The sequence below is a fragment of the Ahaetulla prasina genome, chromosome 1 (assembly GCF_028640845.1).
Source record: "Ahaetulla prasina isolate Xishuangbanna chromosome 1, ASM2864084v1, whole genome shotgun sequence".
Lineage (NCBI taxonomy): Eukaryota > Metazoa > Chordata > Lepidosauria > Squamata > Colubridae > Ahaetulla > Ahaetulla prasina.
This window is the reverse complement of record NC_080539.1, coordinates 261,085,241-261,107,434: the sequence shown is the minus strand read 5'-3', so window position 1 is coordinate 261,107,434 and position 22,194 is coordinate 261,085,241. Positions and strand designations below refer to the sequence as shown.

General features: G+C 40.9%; 1 protein-coding gene across 1 annotated transcript in view; it reads left to right on the top strand.

Moving 5' to 3' along the window:
- Window positions 1–15,297: 15,297 nt before the first annotated feature.
- Window positions 15,298–22,194, top strand: part of CDHR5 (cadherin related family member 5) — a 46,590-nt gene continuing 39,693 nt past the window's right edge. The window contains exons 1-2 of the mRNA XM_058159923.1: window positions 15,298–15,376; window positions 20,460–20,647. Coding sequence (XP_058015906.1) covers window positions 15,298–15,376; window positions 20,460–20,647 — 267 coding nt within the window. The remainder of the gene's footprint in view (window positions 15,377–20,459; window positions 20,648–22,194) is intronic.

Below are 22,194 nucleotides of genomic sequence, written 5' to 3'. Positions count from 1 at the left end.
ACTTTACTCAAAAAGTGAACTCTACTCACGCAAAGGAAGCCTAAAAGACCATTAACTTATTTATTTATTTATTTATTTATTTATTTATTTATTTATTTATTTTGTCACAACATCATACAAAAAGATTATATAGTATATAAACATATATATGAGTAAATATTAGGAGGTATAAGCATATATATATATATAGGAAGAAGAAAAGAAAAGCAATAGGACAGGAACGGTAGGCACGTTTGTGCGCTTATGCATGCCCCTTATGGTCCTCTTAGGAATGGGGTGAGGTCAATAGTAGAAAGTTTTTGGTTAAAGCTTTTAGCATTTTAGGAAGAGACCACAGAGTCAGGTAAAGTATTCCAAGCACTAATGATTCTGTTACAGAAGTCATATTTTTTGCAATCTAGATTAAAGCGGTTGACATTAAATTTAAATCTATTGGTTGCTCTTGTATTATTGCAATTAAAGATGAAGTAGTCTTTAACAGGAAGGACATTACAATAGATGATGCTATGAGTTAAACTTAGGTCTTGTCGAAGGCGACGGAGTTTAAACTTGGTTTAAACAAGGTTCAAATTGCCCCCATTAAAAATCAAATTGCCCCCCTGTTGGGCGTGGGCCCCAGGTTGGGAACCAATGACCTAAAGGGATTAGGAAGTAGTTTTATATTTAATATTTATAACATTTATTTTCCGAGCATCGTGCTATCCAGGTTACTATTTATTGAAATGATGATAAAAGAAGCTAAGCCAAGTTCGGCTTGAATGGACCAGCAGGATATCCCAAGAGCTATACATTGGAGTAGAAAGGTGTGTGTGTGGGGAAATCCTGTAGGAAGGCAAAGCCAGGAGGTCTAGTAGTTAAAGTGCTGGATTAGAAGCCAGGAGGTCATGAGTTCAAGTCTTGCTTTATTCACAGAAGCAATCTGTGTTTCTTTGGACTAGTTATTCTCTGTCAGTCCTAGGAAGAAGACAATGGCAAACCAACTCTGAAAATGTCAGCAAAAAAATTGAAGGGACTTGTCTTTATAGTTACCAAGAGTCAGGATTGATCCAATGAATCATAACAAGAAGAAAGCAACAACAAATCACACCTACCAAAGGGGCATGGCAATGTACCAAGTTGAGCAGGGGTCAAGCCCAATTTAAAGGAGATAGCATTATTGATAGAAATAGTGTCCAAACGGTTTCCAAGAAAACTGGGAAAAACTATATGCGATAGAAAGGTATGGTTTAAATAAGTCATAAAATGGGTCTTTCCAATCAAATCAATACTAGTAGACTTTTCCCCCCTATCCATTCTTTCATAGTTCTTTCATTAGAAGACTACCCAAAACCCTTCTTGTATAATTTTGTAAAGCGTGCCCTTCAGCACTTCAGCACTTGGAACATTTGAATCTGAATGTGGACATTCAATTTGCTTCAAAGAACTCCTCGTGCTTGGGATTCAAGCATAACCAAGAAATATGTGTGTAACTGGGCACAGCTCTCTGCTGAGAGCTTTATCTTGAGACAGCCTTCCTTCCCATACAATTAATCAGAGCAGCTTCTGCTTATGATCAAGCTAGGATTGTCTGACTGTTATGAACAATCTAGAAAAGGATGAGTAATCCAATGTTCCCATCATAATGTCTGTGATACACCCATCATTCGGAATGAATTAAGAACATTCCAAGCACATAACTATTTCTCCTGGTAAATAAAATCTAAGCAAACATATACATAGGGTCCCTATCAAACAGAGTAATATGATGATGGAAGGAATGACAGATAGCACTGTGGTTTCCCTAAAATCAATCACTTTTATTATGCTTGCTATCATTTCAAGAATGTTTGCCAGATAAATTAGGAAATTAAAATTAAAAACTCATTCTAGCTTATTTGCCAGTACGCATTACCCTTATTTCAATCTTTACCCAATTAAGGGTTGCTGATAAGAGTGGAGTATTTATAGGAGAACAAAGCTGTGTTGTGTCATTGCAGGAACTGATGACCAGACGTTTTGCTTGGCCTAAAGCAGCATCTTTCAACAGTGTAAGTATTGGGGGAACTTTAGCAGGTTATTAGTCAAGGTTGGATGCCTGGGGACTTCAGCACTAAATTAATCCTAGACAATTGTATGGAAAAAATACCATATTTTTGGGAGCATAAGACGCACCTTTCCCCCCCCAAAAAAGGGTGGAAATCTAGGTGCATCTTATACTCCCAATGTAGCCTTGCCCAGCTTCTTAAATGGAGGTTTCAGAGGCTGAAAAAAGCATCAGAAGCAAAGTTTCAGAAAAGAAGCCCCCAAACAGAGCTTCTGAGGCTTTTTTTTCTGAAGCTGTTTCAGAGGCTTTCAGAGGCATAAAAAAAAGTTTTTTTCTGAAACAGAGTTTCAGACATTTCAGAGGCAGAAAAAAAAAAGAAAAAAAAAAGAAAAAAGCAAGGCACAGAGCTCACAACTAAAGAACCTGTTGCTAAAATTCACCTCTGGGAACAGCTGATTGGGGGTATTCCTGGAGGCAAATCCACCTGCCAATCAGCTTTTTTCTTATTTTCCTCCCCAAAAACTAAGGTGCGTCTTATACTCTAAAAAATACAGTAGCTAATTTATTTTTTGGTTTAATTTGCTTTGAAGACATTCAGCAAAGGCTACGTCTCTCAAAGGTGCTTTTTTTCAAAAGGCAGCAGAACTTGTTTCTTCCTTGAGGAAGATTTTTGTTTCTGATTCATGAAGCTTCTTAGATGAGAAGCGAAGGCCCCGTCTCCTATTTATCATAATATATGACTCCCAACCATAGAATATAAAAAAGTTAGGAATCCCATAGGAAATCTTAGACAATAGGTGGTTGGGCATCTTTTAAAATGCTTGAGTTAAAAGCTCCCTGGAACTAGAAGATATTAAATAATACATTCTGTGAAGCTTCTCTATTTTCAAGCCATGCCCCCTTTGCTATCTGAACTGGTGCTGTCTGAATAGTTTACTATCTCATTCTCAAGTCCTATAACCAGTGGTGGGATTCAAATAATTTAACAACCGGTTCTCTGCCCTAATGATTTCTTCAAACAACCAGTTTTCCAAACTGCTCAGAAAGTTAACAACCGGTTCTCCAGAAGTGGTGCTAACTGGCTGAATCCCACCATTGCCTATAACTATAAACCAAGCCTCAAGGAGCACTGGATTATTCCAAGGGAAAACCAGCGTGGTGCAAATATTCAAATTACATTGGCATCTGAAAAAGGCATTAGAGTACATTCATTGTAATCAGGGATATAATCACAAGTCTAATAGAATTTCTATTTCTCCTGTGTTTCTGCATTCTTTTTTGCTCCCCACCACCACCACGCATGTCTTATTTTATTTATTAATTGCCTTATATTCTGTAATCTCTCTTCTTCTCCATGGGAGGAAGGTGTACCAGACGTTCTTGCAAATTGCCGTAAATGAAAAAAAAAAGATGGTTGTTGGGTTGGTGCTTAATTTTATTCATGATGTTTCCAAGATAATTTGATTGGTTTGTCTTTTCAGGTTTTTTTTTTATTATTATACAGCTGATAGCAGTAGGACACTCATCCTCCTTCAATCCCATTAGCACTGCACCTTAAAAAAATCTATGTCAAATACAAGTTTTAACAAATTATATAAAACAGCACACATATGCAAGCTTAAAAAGAACATGATACAGAATAAAAGGTTTCATCAAAATTCTAAAGCTTGGAGAAATGGTAAAGTCAGATGGTAGCCCATAAGCCTCAGTGGGGAAAGGATTTCAAACCTGTGTCACCTGTGAGATCTTTAGGAGTCATTATTTTTCAAGGTGGTTTGTAAAATAACTCAGCTGATTATTATACAATCCTTTGCTGTCTCTGCCCCTTTCATCCAGGGAGAGCTATGGACATTGAACAGGCATACAATAGATGAATTTACAGCATGCTAAAGTTCCTTACGTATGTGTCAGATTCCAACTCCCAGAATTCTGACTGAGATTCATGAGAAGACAGAGTAATATATCTGGAAGCAGGGTGCATTTTCTCTCAATGGCCCTTTACTTACGTATCAAGATTAATGGATATTGGTTGGTTGGTTGGTTGGTTGGTTGGTTGGTTGGTTGGTTGGTTGGTTGAAAAACAGCATTGACACAACATGCAATTTTCAGAAATCAAAAGAGAATAATTTTTTATTACTCATAAATGTTGATTTGGATTTTTATGAAGCATCATGACATCAGCAGTGATGGGACTTTGGCAGCTAGCTGTGGCAGTGATGATCTTGATTCATATGTCCACATCACTTCCTTCATTGGAAAGGTAAAGCCATTTCTACAAATCCCTTCTATAGCTCCAGATTTCTGATTTTAGTGTTTGCTTAACCATTCAAAGATGGTCTGATTTTAGCCAGAAAGTGATAGATAATCTTTTCACAAATACTCGGGCGGATGCCTTAATTCCACAGATAATCATCAAGCCATGTTGGCATTCAAGGGGATACTTTCCATTGTTCATGATGCACTGGGGTAATCTGAAAAGTGCTTGATTGCTCATCCATATCCTCTGTAAATTTGCAAAAAGAGGGCAGAAGGAGAGAACAGGACATGAGACATACTGAAATCTCATTAATTTTGAATACTTGGCATCTGTTCACCATCTGAAAACAATTGAATATTCAGATTATATATTGGGCCAGATGTGTTAGTCACTAATTCTAACTTTCTCCTGTGCTTCACATTCAAACCAGTTGCTGATTAACAAAACATGGGGGGGGGTGTGGTTCTGCATAGCTATAAGTCCAGGAAGACAAATGCCGTATTTGAAACACTATAGTATACATTGCAGTTCAATTAATTCAAAATACAGGTGATTGAAGAAATACAATACTTTATTGAAGAAATAAAAATGAGTTGAAATATTACTTATTTTGTAATTCTAAGGTTTTTCAGAGTTAAAAACCCCTGCAGAAAGAAAAATGTTATGATAAACATATGAACAACAATCCATCTTCCAAATTGACGGGCTATTCTCTCTCTCAAAGGAAAAAGACACAAATATTTTCCTTCTCCAGACATGCTTTATATCCAATTGCGCATGTTCAGTTGCTAAACTCTAGAGAACTTGGTTTAAGAAACAAGAATAAAAACTGAAGAGAGGTAATATATTATATGAGACTTATAACTCCAATTCTTCAGCTGCATGGAGTCAACATTAAACTCCCTTCCCTCTCTTTTTTAAAAATCTGGGGAGTAACAAAAGTCCAAACATTGGTGGATTAGTTTTTATATAGCAGAGGAATGATATATAATGTTTGTTAGTGAAAATTGCAAGTACAAAGTATACAGTAACTCAGAGTTTTTCTTTGCCAATCCCAGACACCAGCGGCAAATTGAACTCAAATTGATGCATGATGCAGGAATGAGAAGAGAATATGAAAAAGCTGCCAAGTTACTTGAAACACTGATGAATTACAAGCGCAGGTAAAAAGAATGATAAATAAAAACTGGCTGAACTATTCATAATCATAGACAGGTAGTACCTATTCACTTGACAGATGTGTGAAGGATCTCAAATGAAACATTCCCAAATTTTTAGATCATTATTATGAGTCTTGCAGAAGATGATAAATTTATCTCCCTCTTTCCCGCCCTCTCTCAATTCTTGAGCAAGAACTCTGCAAACAATAGCAGATGGATCAATTAATATAGGGAATGCCAGAAATTCTGGAGCTTCAGACCAGGAATGAAATGCTCCCAGTTCAGACCGAATTGCCTGATCCGGTAGTGATGGCGGTGGGTGGTTCGCAGAACTGATAGCAAAAATCGCTGCCCACCCCCCATGCCCAGCTGAGCCACACAATCATCAGAGGGTTGTTTTTAACTTTTAAAAGCATTTTTTCTTCGGCCGAAAAAATGCTTTTAAAAGTAAAAAAAAAAAAGCCTCTGATGATCAGGCAACTCAGCTGGGATCGTCAGAGCCTTTTAAAAGCATTTTTTTACAATATCTTCGGCTGAAGAGGTTGTAGAAAAAATGCTTTCAAAAGTAAAAAAAAAAAGTTGCCCACGCCCACATTACCTCACCACCACCAAGCCACGCCCACAGAACCGGTAGTAACAAATTTTACATTTCATCACTGCTTCAGACCTAATATGTGAAGGACAGTAAGCTGGAGAAATGTGCTTCAGGAAATCAGGAATATCCTTAGCTTTGAGGAGTAGGAAAACTGCACATTCAAATTCTTGGCAACTGGTTCATATTTATGACCGTTGCTGTGTCCCAAGGTCGTGGGATGCAGCCTTCTCACAAGCAAAACCAATGGGGAAGCCAGCTTCATTTAAAAACTGGGTTACTAACTTATCAACTGCAGTGATTCACTTAACAACTGGCAGGAAAAGTTGCAAAATGGGGAAAAACTTCCTTAACAAATATCTCATTTAACAACAGAAATTTGGGCTCAATTGTGGTCATACGTTAAGGACTACCTGTACATGGGTATATATTGGCAGAGTGGGTTTTCTTAGCTTTAACACCTGTGGCTCTTCCCTTGTACACAAGCATCCCGAGTACATCTGGAGCAGAGGATGACTCTGACTTCTTTGATAAAGATGCCAGAGATTCATGGAGTTCAGAAGACAAACTTCTTAAGATGAAGACCTGCTTGCAATATCTACAGAATCTTGATGCAAGGTAAGAGCAGCGGAAGGCTTTCGCCAACTGCTGATCTTGAAAATTGAAAATCTTGAGAACTAAGAAGGAAACAATCAGAATCATGAGACTGAATGCTTTTATAACGTTAGGAAGGTCAAATATGAGGAGTACATGACAGTTTTTAATCTAGAAACCGGTCACTAAACTAATATCAAATTGCCCCATTCTTAATCAAACATCCATGGAAGCAACTGCAACTGTATCATGTAGGTCAGGGGTCTCCAACCTTGGTCCCTTTAAGACTTGTGGACTTCAACTCCCAGAGAACTCTGGGAGTTGAAGTCCACAAGTCTTAAAGGGACCAAGGTTGGAGACCCCTGGTGTAGGTCATTTAGCAGCAACCTCGTAAAGCAACCATTCGCAATTGTGACGGTGATTTTAAAAAAAAATTGCAACCGATCCTTGTATTTTTGACCTTCATAGGTCTATAAAGCAAAGGGCAGCAGAATGAAGATCATAAGCATAGTTGTGGTTTCATTTAGCAGTGGTTTCACTTAACAACAGAGTTGCTGGTCCCAATTGTGGTCACTCAGTAAGGACTAACAGTATTTGCTCTTTGGCTGATGAATTTTCTGATGAGTTAAAGTATAATATGTTTTGCATTCTATGCAACCAGTTTAGAACTTCCACTTGCCACAATTTACTTACATATAACTCTTGTCCTACAAATAGACTAATGTTATTTCCCCTCCACCCGCAAGCACATCATCTCTTCTTGCTATTCTACACTGCCTGATCCCAGACCTTCTTAGTAACATTTCAAACCAGGAATATTGAGGTCAACAAAAATGCCTCTTATTTTCCTGCCAAAAGGAAGGTACAAAAGCTGAATCAACTCTTACTGATTCCCCAACTTTACTGGCATCAAAGCCAGTGCGGGTTATATTGTCTCAGGACAGATTGTACTAAAGTCTTATGCAGAATCCCAAAGAAGGAAGATGCTGGGCTCTGGAATAGGAACAGTAGCCAATATGGAAATAATTAAGTAACCCTCCTCCCTGTCCCTCCATAGGTCAACACTTCTCAGTTCATTGCAGTGTAATGGGAAAAAACATTGCAAGAAAGGTGACCACATAAGGGTAACTTGCACCTTCAGCTACTAGTTGTGCATTAAGCAACATAGGGCATTACTTAGCTAATCACCTGTGCAAAGTACCCTTTATTATCCTGCTGTTTCTCTGAGTTTTGCTTGTAGTGGCAAAGAAATGTAGGTCAGCTGCTGGGATTCAGGTCAGGGACTAGGGTTGCAGGAAGATAGAGAGACTTGAAGTTACAGAGCAGGAGAAAATGATTTAAAAAATGTATGAGGAGTGGATTGTTTTATCTCCTGCTTCTGGGTGTGAAGGTGAAGCCAGAGATGGCTCAGAAAGGCCGGCAGAGGCAGTGATACTGGGAAAACAGCCAATAGCACTTCCCCTCAGCCATTAACCTTTAGTTTTATGCCAACATGCAATTGTCCTCCCTGTCAGGCTGCATCTTCCGATGAGTCAGTCAGCACTCCCTCCCCCAGTCAAGGCCCTGCCCTACTGCACCTTGCTCTGTGCTCTCACTGAATTTCCTTGTGGCCCTGAGAAAACAACAACTTTCAACAGACCATGGTACAGGGGTGTGGCAAAACTGTCTCTTGTAGCGACTGTGGATCATACAGGGGTGATGGTTGAGTGCCCTAAGTCCTGAGGGGGAAACTCTCAGGGGTTGAGAGGCAGGATGAGCTAGGAATTTCTACCATGTGGACGCCTGTCCCACAGCAGGCAGAAATATTACAGATCTGTCTTTGCAGAAGAAAAAATATTACAGATCTGTCTTTGCACTGCGGTGGCGCAGTGGTTAGACTGCAGTACTGCAGGCTACTTCTGCTGCCTGCCGACTGCCTGCAATTTGGCAGTTCAAATCTCACCAGGCTCAGCCTTCTATCCTTCCGAGGTGGGTAAAGTGGGGACCCAGATTGTTGGATGCAATATGCTGACTCTGTAAACAGCTTAGAGAGGGCTGTAAAAGCACTGTGAAGTGGTACATAAGCCTAAGTGCTATTGCTATTCTTTCTGAAGCAGAGCTTGAGCCAACAAATCACAGTTTCCCAAGGCTTACCACACTGTGGGAATCCCGGCATACAGTTATCCCTGTTTGGTTTCCCATGAGTTAAGACTGTGAGAGAAGGTTCAGTAAACAAACAGGCAGATGGAGGAGAGGCTGTCCAGTAGAGGAGCTTCTAGGTTTTGTAATGATGGGATGGCAGAGGCCAGGATTACAGGAATGTCAACCAATCCCAATTGCATTCTCTTTTATCTGCTGACAGCTTTTCAGACAAAACAGCCAATGGTGCAGTTCAGACCTTGATACACTCCATTTGCCAACTGATTGCAAAATTGAAAGAAGACGCCTCTGGAGCAGCAGTTCATGGAAGTCAAGAGTGAAGTACTGGGAGAATTCTCACGCAAGGAAATTGCCACTTCTGTTTGTCCTGTAAAAGAAGATCGTTTCAGAAGAGACAAATGGCTAAACATATGAGATTGCTTTAGATAATGCTGTTCAGATTCTATAAATTAAGGAGAATGGAACCCGGAAAGAAATAGATTTAGATTTTAGAAGAAATCAAAGATGTCAATCATTCTTTCATCTCCTTTCAGCTTCTCCAAATTTTAATAAAATAATGATAGCAAGAAACAAAAAGAATCTTTATTATTATTTTGTTTGTGATGCTCAGTTACCAAACCTAGCAAAATAAAGTTTATTTGTAAATTAGGCACATTCTCGTTAAGATAAGCAATTAAAAGGTATCTTGAAGTAAATAACAAAGGGGGCCAGACAACCCTGTGTGGCCTCTGGCTTCCATTTTGCTTGTAGATACAGCCTGGACTTTAAAAAAAAAAACCTGAATAAGCTAAATAATTCTAATCTATCCTGAGAAAGCATCAAAATATCTTTATACTATGCTGATTTGTATGCTGCATAGGAATATTAGCCTGAGTTTCAGTTCACTTCCGAGAAGCAACAATTCCGCTAAATTATTATGTCATAGCACAAATCCAAAACCTTTGCCTAATCTGCAACCACTTGCCTTGGTGGGTACTTCCTCAACATCCCATCACTTTCATTTCCCATCTCTCAAAGATTGTGATCATCTGTAATGGCCTTGAACTCCCAACACTTCAATATGAAAGTCAGGGTCCAAAAACTCTGCTGCTCACACTGGAATTTATAGTAACTAAAATCATTTCACAGCCCATGTTCCAATTCCAAGCAAAAAGATAATGATAATTGGTTGTTTACACTCCCCTGTATATATCTTTATATCAGCCTGGACACATTCATTTGATTATGTACAAAAAAGAATGTCAGTGGTTTCTATGAGCTGGATCTACAAAACTATCAAGATACCTTTCCTCACAAAAGATGTGCAGCTCAGGAGGCAAAATGTGGCAAAATAAGAGTTTTTGCAAATGGGGAACAGAGCTAACATTGTTCAGTCGCTGAGGTTCTCAGCCACAGTGTCTGCGGGCGGCAAAGGAAGTTGGTAGATGACCACCTATGCATCATCACATCTTAGTGCAAATAATGCAATTCAAATATTGATGTCAGATATCATGAGGCAAGTGTTATGCTGTCATCTGTGCAGAATGGTGTCCTGGTATGTACTGTCTTCTGGCTGCCATCATGGTTGTTTGTTTGTTTGTTTGTTTTTGACTGCTGCTGTTCTGAGCTTTCTTCACCTGAAGCAGAACCTTAGCATGGAAATTCCATGGGATGATCAGAGCCACTTATTACCATTGAGTGGGGAAGTGTGGAAATCCATTAGAGTGATATAGCTCATTCCGTTAATTATGGGAGCTACTTTTTTGAGAGAATTTTTACAAGACCAGTATTCCACCAGGAACGTCTGTTAAGTCCTTTTCCTGCCAAATGCTGAATAAAAGTTCCCTTATACAGCTGTGACCCTTTCAGATTATTCAGATTAATTGTCTCGGATCTCACATGACTACTGTACCTGACTGTTGTTCAAAAAGGCAGCCTGAAAAAAGAAGAAGATGCAGCTCCTTTAAGAAGTGCAATAAAGTGCTTTAATAGTTTGATTCATGAAAGAGCAGCAACTTTTCCAAGATTGTGTGGAGCCCCAGGGAGGAGAGGGGGGGGTTGGCTGCTTCAATGAAAGGAGGAAGGCTCTGTCTTTGCTCAAGATCTGAATCATTTCATTCAGAATATGTGATGGAGTGGGATTAGGAGTCTCTAGGTCCCAGTCACTGTTATGAGAATATCAGTTCCTAGGAGTCTCAGAGTTCAATAGGAAAAGAAAATATAAGTACATCTATCTCTCTCCCTCCCTCAAAGTTGATCTCTCAGTCAGAAAGGTTGATTGTGATACTCACTTCCACTCCCCTCAAGAAACCTGCTAATAGATCAGTTGGGAGGGAAATTCTTTCCATAAACTTTCAATCTTACAGAATTCTCTACTACTCAAAAGGCTTGTGCCTAGAAAGTTTGCTTTTTGCTGGGAAATGAGCAAGAAGGTTTCTGTTCCCCCCCCCCCCCGCCTCTTTGAGGTTCCCAAGTTGCAATTCAACGGGGTGAAAAGGAAGAAGAAAGCATGGACTTGGGCGCATATGCTAGTCAGTGTGAGAAAAATGGGAGGGGGGGGGAGGTTGCAGAACTTTGTCTTCACCAGGTAGGTGTGAGAGATTGTGAAGAGCCTAAGAAAGAAATTGGATATCAACAATCAACAGCTGGGAGAAGAGGCCTTTAGTAGCTTATCTCACAAATAGAAGCTCAGCCTGGGATGCAAAATAAAATCAGGAAGAACTTCAAACCATTCAAAGAGTTTTTGCCTAAATGAATTAACTATTAAAAGTGTTTCTGAGATTCTGTCCCTCGCACCTAATTCTTGCATTAAACCTTATTGAAGTCTGTGTGATTCGTCTTTCTTTGATCCCACCCTGTAGGACCCGCATCACAGTGGAAGACACAGCTGTAGTCCAGCTTCTTTGGCTAGTAATGCCACCAATCTCTTCCCTGTCTTCCTTCTACGAACAGTGAACTTTCCCCCTCCATTGACCGAACATTAACACTTCAGAAGAATATGCTGTACTGAGCTGTTTTCTGTGGTCTGGAATTCAATCTCCTCCTCCTTTTCCCCCATTTTAGACTGCAATTCTGTACTTACTTCCCTGTCAATCCTTCACACCAGAGGTGGGTTTCAGCAGGTTCTGACCAGTTCTGGAGAACCAGTAGCAGAAATTTTGAGTAGTTCGGAGAACCGGTAGTAAAAATTCTGACTGGTCCTGCCCCCATCTATTCTCTGCCTCCCAAGTCCCAGCTAATGGGAGGAAATGGGGATTTTGCAGTATCCTTCCTCTGGAGCGGGGAGGGAATGGAGATTTTACAGTATCCTTTCCTTGCCACCCAGGGAACGCGGGATGTGGTGGCTCAGGGGCTAAGACAGCTGCGCTTGTCGATTGAAAGGTCGGCAGTTTGGGCAGTTCAAATTCCTAGTGCTGCTGTGTAATGGGGTGAGCTCCCGTTACTAGTCCGAGCTTCTGCCAACCTAGCAGTTTCAAAAGCACATAAAAAATGCAAGTAGAAAAAATAGGGACCACCTTTGGTGGGAAGGTAACAGCGTTCTATACACCTTTGATGTTGAGTCATGCCGGCCACATGACCACAGAGACGTCTTCGGACAGTGCTGGCTCTTCGGCTTTGAAACGGAGATGAGCATCGCCCCCTAGAGTTGGTAACGACTAACACGTATGTGCGAGGGGAACCTTTACCTTTACCCTCCCTGCCACGCTCAGCAAGCCACGTCCACCAAGAACCGGTAGTAAAAAAAAATTGAAACCACCACAGCTTCACACATATACCGGTATATGAACTGGGCTGCATGAATCTAAATGATGGCATTTAGCACCTAAGGATTTTACTTTTTTCATAGGACTTATCTTATAAGAAAAAGAAGTTGATAAATCTGTATCAGGAGAAACAGGACTCTATATCTGTGTCAAAGCAAAAAAGAGTCTTTCCAACTGACTGGTGATATGTTGGAGATGCATGGACATGATCATGGAAGCTGTTGTGTCTTGCCCGCTCTCACCGCAGCCGGGGTCTTCTTATCTGCTTCCGAATGCTGAAGAATGTCCTAGTATGCCTCCCGGCCCCAGCCCTGGCTCCATGCCCAGACAGGCTGAAGAGGAAGAAATACCTCCAGCCCCCAGCTCTGGCTCCATGCCCAGGCAAACGGAGCAACTAGACCCCTCCCCCTCCTCCACAGCATGTGAGCCTGAGGAAGGTCTATTACCAACAGCTGCCGACTGGAGTGACCCTCGCGTCAGAAGACTTGATAGGCGGAGGCAACAGAAGGAAGGGAGGGGCAGGCCTGGATAAGTGCTGAGTCATGGAGCCACACCCCATGGCCTATATAAAGGATCTGCTTTCTGGCATTCTCTGAGTCAGGCAAAGTCTAAACATATCTTGCTGAAGTCACTTTCTGGTCTCCTGCCTGCCCTGAGGACTTTGCTAGGACTTTGGCAGAGCTGCAGAGGCACACCTGATTCGGATTTCCCTGACCCGGCCATCAGCGGAGGAGTGGGACACGACAGAAGTAAACTTTGCTTGTTGTTAATTATGCATATTCCTTTTTATCTGACCTCTTATTCTGAAGATTTTGTGGATGATTTTTTTTTAATTTTTATTTTTTGGAGGAAGGTGGAAGTTCTAATAGGTACATTGGTCTCCTGGAAGACTGGCATTCCTTCAGGAAACTCTGCTCTTCCAGGAGAGCAATATTACCATGGCAAAAGAAAACAAAACAAAAACAGGCTGCATAAACAAGATACCTGGTTTCATATCATAAGAAGAACGAAACATTTTAACTGTGGTAGGACTAAAGACTTCTGCAGCAGGCTGGCAAAGAGAAGGAAGCAAGAAGCAAGCCATAAAGACACCTCCCTTATCATGTTGGACTAAGCAGGAAAAGTCTTATACACTTAAAATTATTTTTACACTCTATATTTCTTCTGTGTTCTATAAATATGTTCCCTTTAATTCTTAGTTTGGTCAAGTACTCCCTATGAATCCATATTAGTTTCCATTTTTACTCTTACTGGAATGGTGTATGATAATGTTGGAGATGTTACATTGCTAGTATCTTATTTTTGAGAAGTTTTCAACTCTCTTGGCTTTCTTTGACCTGAGGATTTTGGTCCATGAGATCTCACACTACTTCTTGAAATTTCTTGACATTGGCTCTCCTGAATTCAAATGTGCATATACTGTGTATGACAATTACCCCAATTTCTCCATCTGCAGGAACTCAAACCACAAAGGGATATGGTCATGCCATCCCAAAAGCCTCATTCCTTCAACTAGCTGTTACTTAGTGAGGTACCTTGTTTTGAATTCAATAGCAGCAATTTTAGACAAGACAGAAAAACAGTTGTGCTTTTTGAAATTGTATCTTCCAGAGATAGTTACGCTTTCTTATTTTTAAATTGAGCTATCAAGTCTAGGCTGCAAAACTCCAGACAGCCACATGATATGGTAACAAAGAGTGTTTATTGTATCATTTTGCTGCCCATCTACTGTTTGTATAGATTTGTGTAGCTCAGAACTAGTAGTTCTAGGTTAAAGTACTCTGCACATGCTAAGACTAAAGTCAACCTTTGCTATTACTTCATAAGTTCCTGGACTGACCTTGAGTATAACCTTCCCCTCCTCCTTTTGTTTTGCTTATGGTTGCAAACATCGGTGCAATTGCAAAAGGCCAGCAAACAGTTAAGATGTCTGTATTTTGGCTGCCATCTTGCATTGTCAGGATGCTTGCAGTCCAGATCTGTTAGCCCCAGAAGAGGCTGAAGGTAGAAACCCTAAACTTGTAAGTTCAGGGTTGAGACTTTGGAAAAAGTGCAAAGAAGAGCAACTAACATGATTAAGAGCCCAGAGACAAAAACTTATGAAGAATGGTTTTGGGAATGGCCAGTCTAGAGAAAATAAGGAGTAGGGGTGGCATGATAGTAGTGTTCCAGTATTAGAGGGCCTGCCACAAAGAAGTGAGGTTCAACTCATTTTCCAAAGCACCAGAAGACAAGACAAGAAACTATGGATGGAAACCAATCAAGGAGAGAAACAACCTGGAGTTAAGGAGAAACTTCCTGACAGTGAGGACAATTAAACAATGGAACAGCTTGCCTTCAGAAGTTGTAGGTGCTTCATCACTGGAGGTTTTTAAGAAAAGACTGGACAGCTACCTGTCTCAAATTGTATAGGGTCTCCTGGTTGAGCAGGGGATTAGACAAGAAGACCCCCCAAGTCCCTTCCAGCTCTATTCTGATTGTGATTATGTAATCATTGAACTTGGAAGAACTGTCTACTGAGCAGATGGCTGGTGATGGCAGCAATAATCCGCCTTGCAAGGCAAGGCAAACTGACAAATGCTTTCAGCAAATGATGGCAGTAAATAGTAAGTCATAAATAAGTGAATCAATAAACTGGGATGCAAAGGTTAAACTACTGTGTCAGTTCACAGTAATTTGCAACATTATTTCCTCCTTGAATAGTGAAAGGAAGACGCATCGTGACAGACATGAAGAAAAGTAGATGGACTGTTTTGCTGTAAATTTTGGATTTGTCTCTCGTCTGCTTGATGGCTTTCCTCAGGCCGTTTTGTTCTTGTATGCTCTTCCTCTTGCTATCAGTAACACAGGTTGAAACCCAGAATGCAGGTAAGTTGCTAGGGATGGGCAAACTTTCTCTATAGGATCAAATGGTTAAATGTGGTGATTGGGAGTTGCTTACATTAAGTTATTCCAGCACACACACAAAATAATTGAGGCTCTTAATGTGCAAATCTGGATGTGATATATAACAAGCACAAACATATTCACACGTGCACACATCTGGACTTACTTAAAAGAAATGCTGATCACATTCACAAAAGTTTACTGTCTTGAAAGATAGCATAAAGACAGTGCTTTGCCAAGGGAGGAAAATATATAGATAGATAGATAGATAGATAGATAGATAGATAGATAGATAGATAGATAGATAGATGATAGATAGATAGAGATAGATAGAGATATAGATATATGTTTTCTGAGGTTTTCGCGGGTGTTTGTATGTAGGTCTTTGGTTATTCGGGTTTTTTCCCACGTAAAATTGGAATAACCAAAAAACCCGAATAACCAAAGACCTATATATATATATATTTGTTTTCTGAGGTTTTCACGGGTGTTTGTATGTAGGTCTTTGGTTGTTCGGGTTTTCTCCCGTGTAAAATTGGAAGTGTCTTGGCGATGTTTCGACGAAGTCTCATTCGTCATCTTCAGGCTTCAGCTTCGTGCTTCTGGGAGCAATGTGTGATCGCAGCTGTTTCTTCCTTTTAACTGCTAGTGGGGGGTTGAACTGATTGGGTGGGAGCTTGGCTGTGCTCTGATTGGATGGAGGTTTTTTTGTGCTCTGATTGGATGGGTGTGTGTCCTGTTTGGGTGGGGGCTTGGTTGTGTTCAGATTAGTCTGAGTTGCAGGGGGATTTGAGCCGGTGAGCTGCATTGCTGTTGTTTGGCTTCGTGGTCGTGGTCGTGCTACATCTTCATAGTGGGTGTCAGTCTGCTGCATGTATGGATTGGAGGGGTTTGAAATAGCTAATGTTGCAGCTGCGATCTGGCTTCTGGTCCTTGGTCGTGCTTCATGATCAGTGTGGGTTTGGGTCTGCTTTCTAGGTGGATGTGTAGTGGTGACATCCTGTATGGACCTCGTGAGTGTGGGTCTGGTGTCATTCCTCGTATTAGGGATTCTTTTGTCAATAAGGGCAGGTTTCCAAATGGCTGGTAGGCGGGAGGTAGCATCTTGTTTGTTCATGCTGTGTGGGCGTTTTTCTATCTTGATGGCTTCTCTGATTATTCTGTTGTTAAAGTGTTCGGTTTTCTCCCGTGTAAAATTGGAAGTGTCTTGGCGATGTTTCGACGAAGTCTCATTCGTCATCTTCAGGCTTCAACCGTGCTTCTGGGAGCAATGTGTGATCGCAGCTGTTTCTTCCTTTTAACTGCTAGTGGGGGGTTGAACTGATTGGGTGGGAGCTTGGCTGTGCTCTGATTGGATGGAGGTTTTTTTGTGCTCTGGTTGGATGGGTGTGTGTCCTGTTTGGGTGGGGGCTTGGTTGTGTTCAGATTAGTCTGAGTTGCAGGGGGATTTGAGCTGGTGAGCTGCATTGCTGTTGTTTGGCTTCGTGTTCGTGGTCGTGCTACATCTTCATAGTGGGTGTCAGTCTGCTGCATGTATGGATTGGAGGGGTTTGAAATGGCTAATGTTGCAGCTGCGGTCTGGCTTCTGGTCCTTGGTCGTGCTTCATGATCAGTGTGGGTTTGGGTCTGCTTTCTAGGTGGATGTGTGGTGGTGACATCCTGTATGGACCTCGTGAGTGTGGGTCTGGTGTCATTCCTCGTATTAGGGACTCTTTTGTCAATAAGGGCGGGTTTCCAAATGGCTGGTAGGCGGGAGGTAGCATCTTGTTTGTTCATGCTGTGTGGGCGTTTTTCTATCTCAATGGCTTCTCTGATTATTCTGTTGTTAAAGTGTTCAGTTTTGGCGATAGTTCTGGTCTTTTTAAAGTCAATATCATGTCCTGTGGCTTTAAGGTGTTGGACCAGGGAAGAAGTTGGTTCCTCTTTTTTGACTGAGTTTTTGTGTTCTTCAATGCGTGCACTTATTCTTCTGTTGGTTTGTCTGATGTATGTGGTGGGGCAGGCGGTGCATGGGATTTCATATACTCCTTGATTTGGGCTGTAGTTGTTTGGTGAGAAATTTGGCTAGGTTTTGTAAAGATGAGCCTATGGAGCTGACTATGGGTCTGAGTGGGGTTCCTTCTTTGTGTATCTTGGGGAGACCATAGAGCTTAAGGCATCTGGATGATTCCTGAAGATGACGAATGAGACTTTGTCGAAACGTCGCCAAGACACTTCCAATTTTCCGCGGGAGAAAACCCGAATAACCAAAGACATATATATATATATATATATATATATATATATATATGTATGTATGTATGTATGTATGTATGTATGTATGTATGTATGTATGTATGTATGTATGTAGGTCTTCGGTTATATGTGTGTGTGTGTGTGTGTGTGTGTGTGTGTGTTCTGAGATTTTTGCGCGTGTTTGTATGTAGGTCTTTGGTTATTCGGATTTTCTCCCACGTAAAATTAGAAGTGTCTTGGTGACGTTTCGATGAAGTCTCATTCGTCATCTTCAGGCTTCAGCTTCGTGCTTCTAGGAGCAATGTGTGATTGCAGTTGTTTCTTCCTTTTAACTGCTAGTGGGGGTTTCAACTGATTGGGTGGGAGCTTGGCTGTGTTCTGATTGGATGGGGTTTTTTTGTGCTCTGAGTGGCTGGGTGTGTGTTCTGTTTGGGTGGGGGCTTGGTTGTGCTCAGATTAGTCTGAGTTGCAGGGGATTTGAGCTGGTGAGCTGCATTGCTGTTGTTTGGCTTCGTTGTCATGGTCATGCTACATCTTCATGGTGGGTGTCAGTCTGCTGCATGTATGGATTGGAGGGGTTTGAAATGGCTAATGTTGCGGCTGTGGTCTGGCTTCTGGTCCTTGGTTGTGCTTCATCATCGGTGTGGGTTTGATGTGTGGTGGATTTCTGGGTGGATGTGTGGTGGTGACATCCTGTGTGGCCCTCGTGATTATGGGTCTGGTGTCATTCCTTGTGTTAGGACTCATTTGTCAATAAGGGCGGGTTTCCAAATGGCTGGTAGGCAGGAGGTAGCATCTCATTTATTCATGCTGTGTGGCTTCTCTGATTATTCTGTTGTTAAAGTGTTCAGTTTTGGCGATAGTTCTGGTCTTTTTAAAGTCAATATCATGTCCTGTGGCTTTAAGATGTTGGACCAGGGAAGAAGTTGGTTCCTCTTTTTTGACTGAGTTCTTGTGTTCTTCAATGCGTGCACTTATTCTTCTGCTGGTTTTTCTGATGTATGTGGTGGGGCAGGCGGTGCATGGGATTTCATATACTCCTTGATTTTCTAACTCAATTTTGTCTTTGGGGTTTCTTAGGATGGTGGATATTTTTCGGTTTGTGCAGAATGCTGTCTTGATGTTGTGTTTGCGGAGGATCTTGCTGATTCTGTCTGTGGTGCCTTTTATATATGGGAGGAGGGCTGTGCCGTTTTCTTGTTCTCTGTCTTGGATTTTAGTGGGGGTTTCTTTTTGGATTAGGTTGGTAATCTTATTTCTTTGGAACCCATTGGCTGTTAGTATGTTGGTGAAAATGTGTAGTTCGGTTTTTAGGTGTTGTTCGTCAGCTAAGCATTTTGTTCTGGAGATGAGTGTCTTGGCTACAGAGTTGATCTGTGCTGGGTGGTGGTGTGAGAGTGCATGCAGATAGTGGTTTGTGTGCGTTTTCTTCTGGTAGGTGGTGTGTCCATTGGGTTTCCTGTAGACTAAGACATCCAGGAAGGGAAGTTGGTTGTTAGCTTCTGTTTCCATGGTGAACTGTATTTTGAGGTGTAGGCTATTGAGGTGTATGAGGAAGTTGTCAAGTTTTTCTTTCCCGTGTGGCCAGATTATGAAGGTGTCGTCTACGTATCTGAGCCAGAGTTTGGGTTTGTGATCAGATTTTTCTAGTGCTTGGGTTTCAAAGTGTTCCATGTAGAGGTTGGCAATGACAGGTGAGAAGGGTGAGCACCCATGGGTTGGGGCATGGCAACATTAGCCATTTCAAACCCCTCCAATCCATACATGCAGCAGACTGACATCCACATGAAGATGTAGCATGACCATGACCACGAACACAAAGCCAAACAACAGCAATTCAGCTCACCAGCTCAAATCCCCCTGCAACTCAGACTAATCTGAGCACAACCAAGCCCCCACCCAAACAGGACACACACTCATCCAATCAGAGCACAAAAAAAACCCCATCCAATCAGAGCACAGCCAAGCTCCCACCCAATTAGTTCAAACCCCCACTAGCAGTTAAAAGGAAGAAACAGCTGCGATCACACATTGCTCCCAGAAGCACGAAGCTGAAGATGACGAATGAGACTTCATCGAAACGTTGCCAAGACACTTCTAATTTTATGTGGGAGAAAACCCGAATAACGAAAGACCTACACACACATACACACACACACACACACACACACACACACATATATACATACATACATACATACACATACATACATACATATATGTATATAATATATTGTAAATATTTTACCAGACATGTTAACTGAATAGATTAATAGTTTAAACTTTAATAAAAGTTTTCAAAAGTCTACACGAACATTTTAAAACAACACTTCAATTTCAAAGGTGGCTATGCTTCATGCTTACTTAATGAGTTATATAAACAATTAATTTAAAACAATTACATGAAAAAGATGAAAGAATGTCCACACTGGTTATTTTCTTAGATTTAGATTGTCCACGCTGCAAGCTAGTAGATGATTTCAGAAGGAAGTTGACAAGCTAATTGTTCTCTGACACTACATAGGCTTTGACATGCATGTACTTAGATATCATGTTGGATGAAATAATTATTAGACAAGTATCTTACCAACTTTTCCATTGCAGTGAGATTTGGCATAAACTCATCACTAATGATATACTGGTGCTGGAACAAAATTAGGACTTTCAGAGCAAGGCTCTAAAATCCACTAGATATAACATTATTTTTGCTGCCATCTGCATCTAATAGCCCTAATAAAATAGAAACTATACTCAAAGTATGAATTCTTATGACTCTGTTTATTAAATTAATGCTTCTGCTGATATAATCCATTTTCTTCTGTTTTATCAGAATGTTCGGTAGGCAACACCTTTGTGGAGATAATGGAGAATAATAATCCAGGATTGGTGGTGACTAACATTCTTGTTGATCCTGGCATTATAGTCACAATTAAACCTTCCACAGAAGCAAGTTCTCCCTCTGAATGGTTTGAAATAAAGGACTCACAACTCATCCTGAATAAATCTGTGGATTATGAGGTAATAGAATTGGGGAGGCCGAACACCTTAAATCCAGCAGGAAACAGATGTCAGGGAAGCCTTTCCAACCTAGCCCTCTCCAGATGCACTGGATCTTTAATTCCCTGGTGGAAACTTAGTCCAACCTTTATAGGGAATGCAAGCAGAGGTTTCAGCAGGTTTTGACCAGTTCTGGAGAACCAATAGTGGAAATTTTGAGTAATTCAGAGAACTGGTAAATACCACCTCTGACTGGCCCCACCCCCATCTATTCTCTGCCTCCTGAGTCCCAACTGATCGGGAGGGAATGGAGATTTTACAGTATCCTTCTGCTGCCATGCCCACCAAGCCATGCCCACAGAACCAGTAGTAAAATTTTTTGAATCCCATCATTGAATGCAAGCTTGGTGAAGGTTGGTCTATGATTGGCTGGTCAGTCAATCCCATGATGGGATTGGGCTGTATGTGTATAAAGATTGTGTAAAATGCAAGTGAATTGACACAAGGAACACACAGTAAAACTATTTGATAGTTAGACATAATTAATACATAGGTATTAGTATTAATAAATACAGTATACAGGTATTAATAAATACAGTATAGCATATGCTTTGTTTGTGATTATCTGTTGTCCCAAAGTTATTTCTTTCTTGCCCAAAGATTGTAGATAAGTGTCAATGTATCTTGGTAAAGTTAGTTGAAAACTCCCAGTGTTTCCTCCTCTCTGTACATATATACAATCTACCAAGTTTAAAGAAAGTGGACGGCTCAAGGAAGAGTTTAGCTCTTCTGGAAGACATATAGCAGTCCCGAGCCTCACCTGCCTAAAATGTGAGAAGGCCTCTGCCTTCCTAAATGGCTCCAATGACTACCTGCAAGGAAATCCCTCCCAACTGAGGTGATTCCAATATTGTGAAGCAGGGGCAATGTGGAATAACCTAATATATTTAGGCAGGATGGTTAAAAATCTAGAGAGGCTCCATTTTTACAGCATTTGGTTAAGGTTACTTCTGGCTGAGCTTTTGTGACTCCAACTCATCTATCATTTTTGGTGAGCTAAGAAGATGAATTAATTCAGTAAACAGTTTTAGTATGTTCTATGAACACAATCTATCAGTGGAAAGGATTCAATACGGGTAGACCTCCACTTACAACAGTTCATTTAGTGACAGTTTGAAGTTTCAATGGCAGTAAAAAAAAAGTGACTTATGACCATTTTTTACCCTTACGACTGTTGCAGCATTGCCATGGTTACATGATCAAATGCTTAGAAACTAAGTCATATTTATGACGGTTGCAGTATCCTGGGGTCATGTGATCCCCTTTTGTGACCTTCTGACAAATAAAGACAATGGGGAAGCCAAATTCCCTTAACAACCATGTTACTAATTTAACAACCGCAGTGATTCACTTAACAGCTGTAGCAAGAAAGGTCGCAAAATGGGTCAAATTCACTTAACAACGGTCTCACTTACTAACAGAAATTTTGGACCCAATGGTGGTCATAAGTCAAGGACTGCCTATTCTTCAAGTGGAAGATCTCAAAGGTGCTCACTACCTCTCGTTCT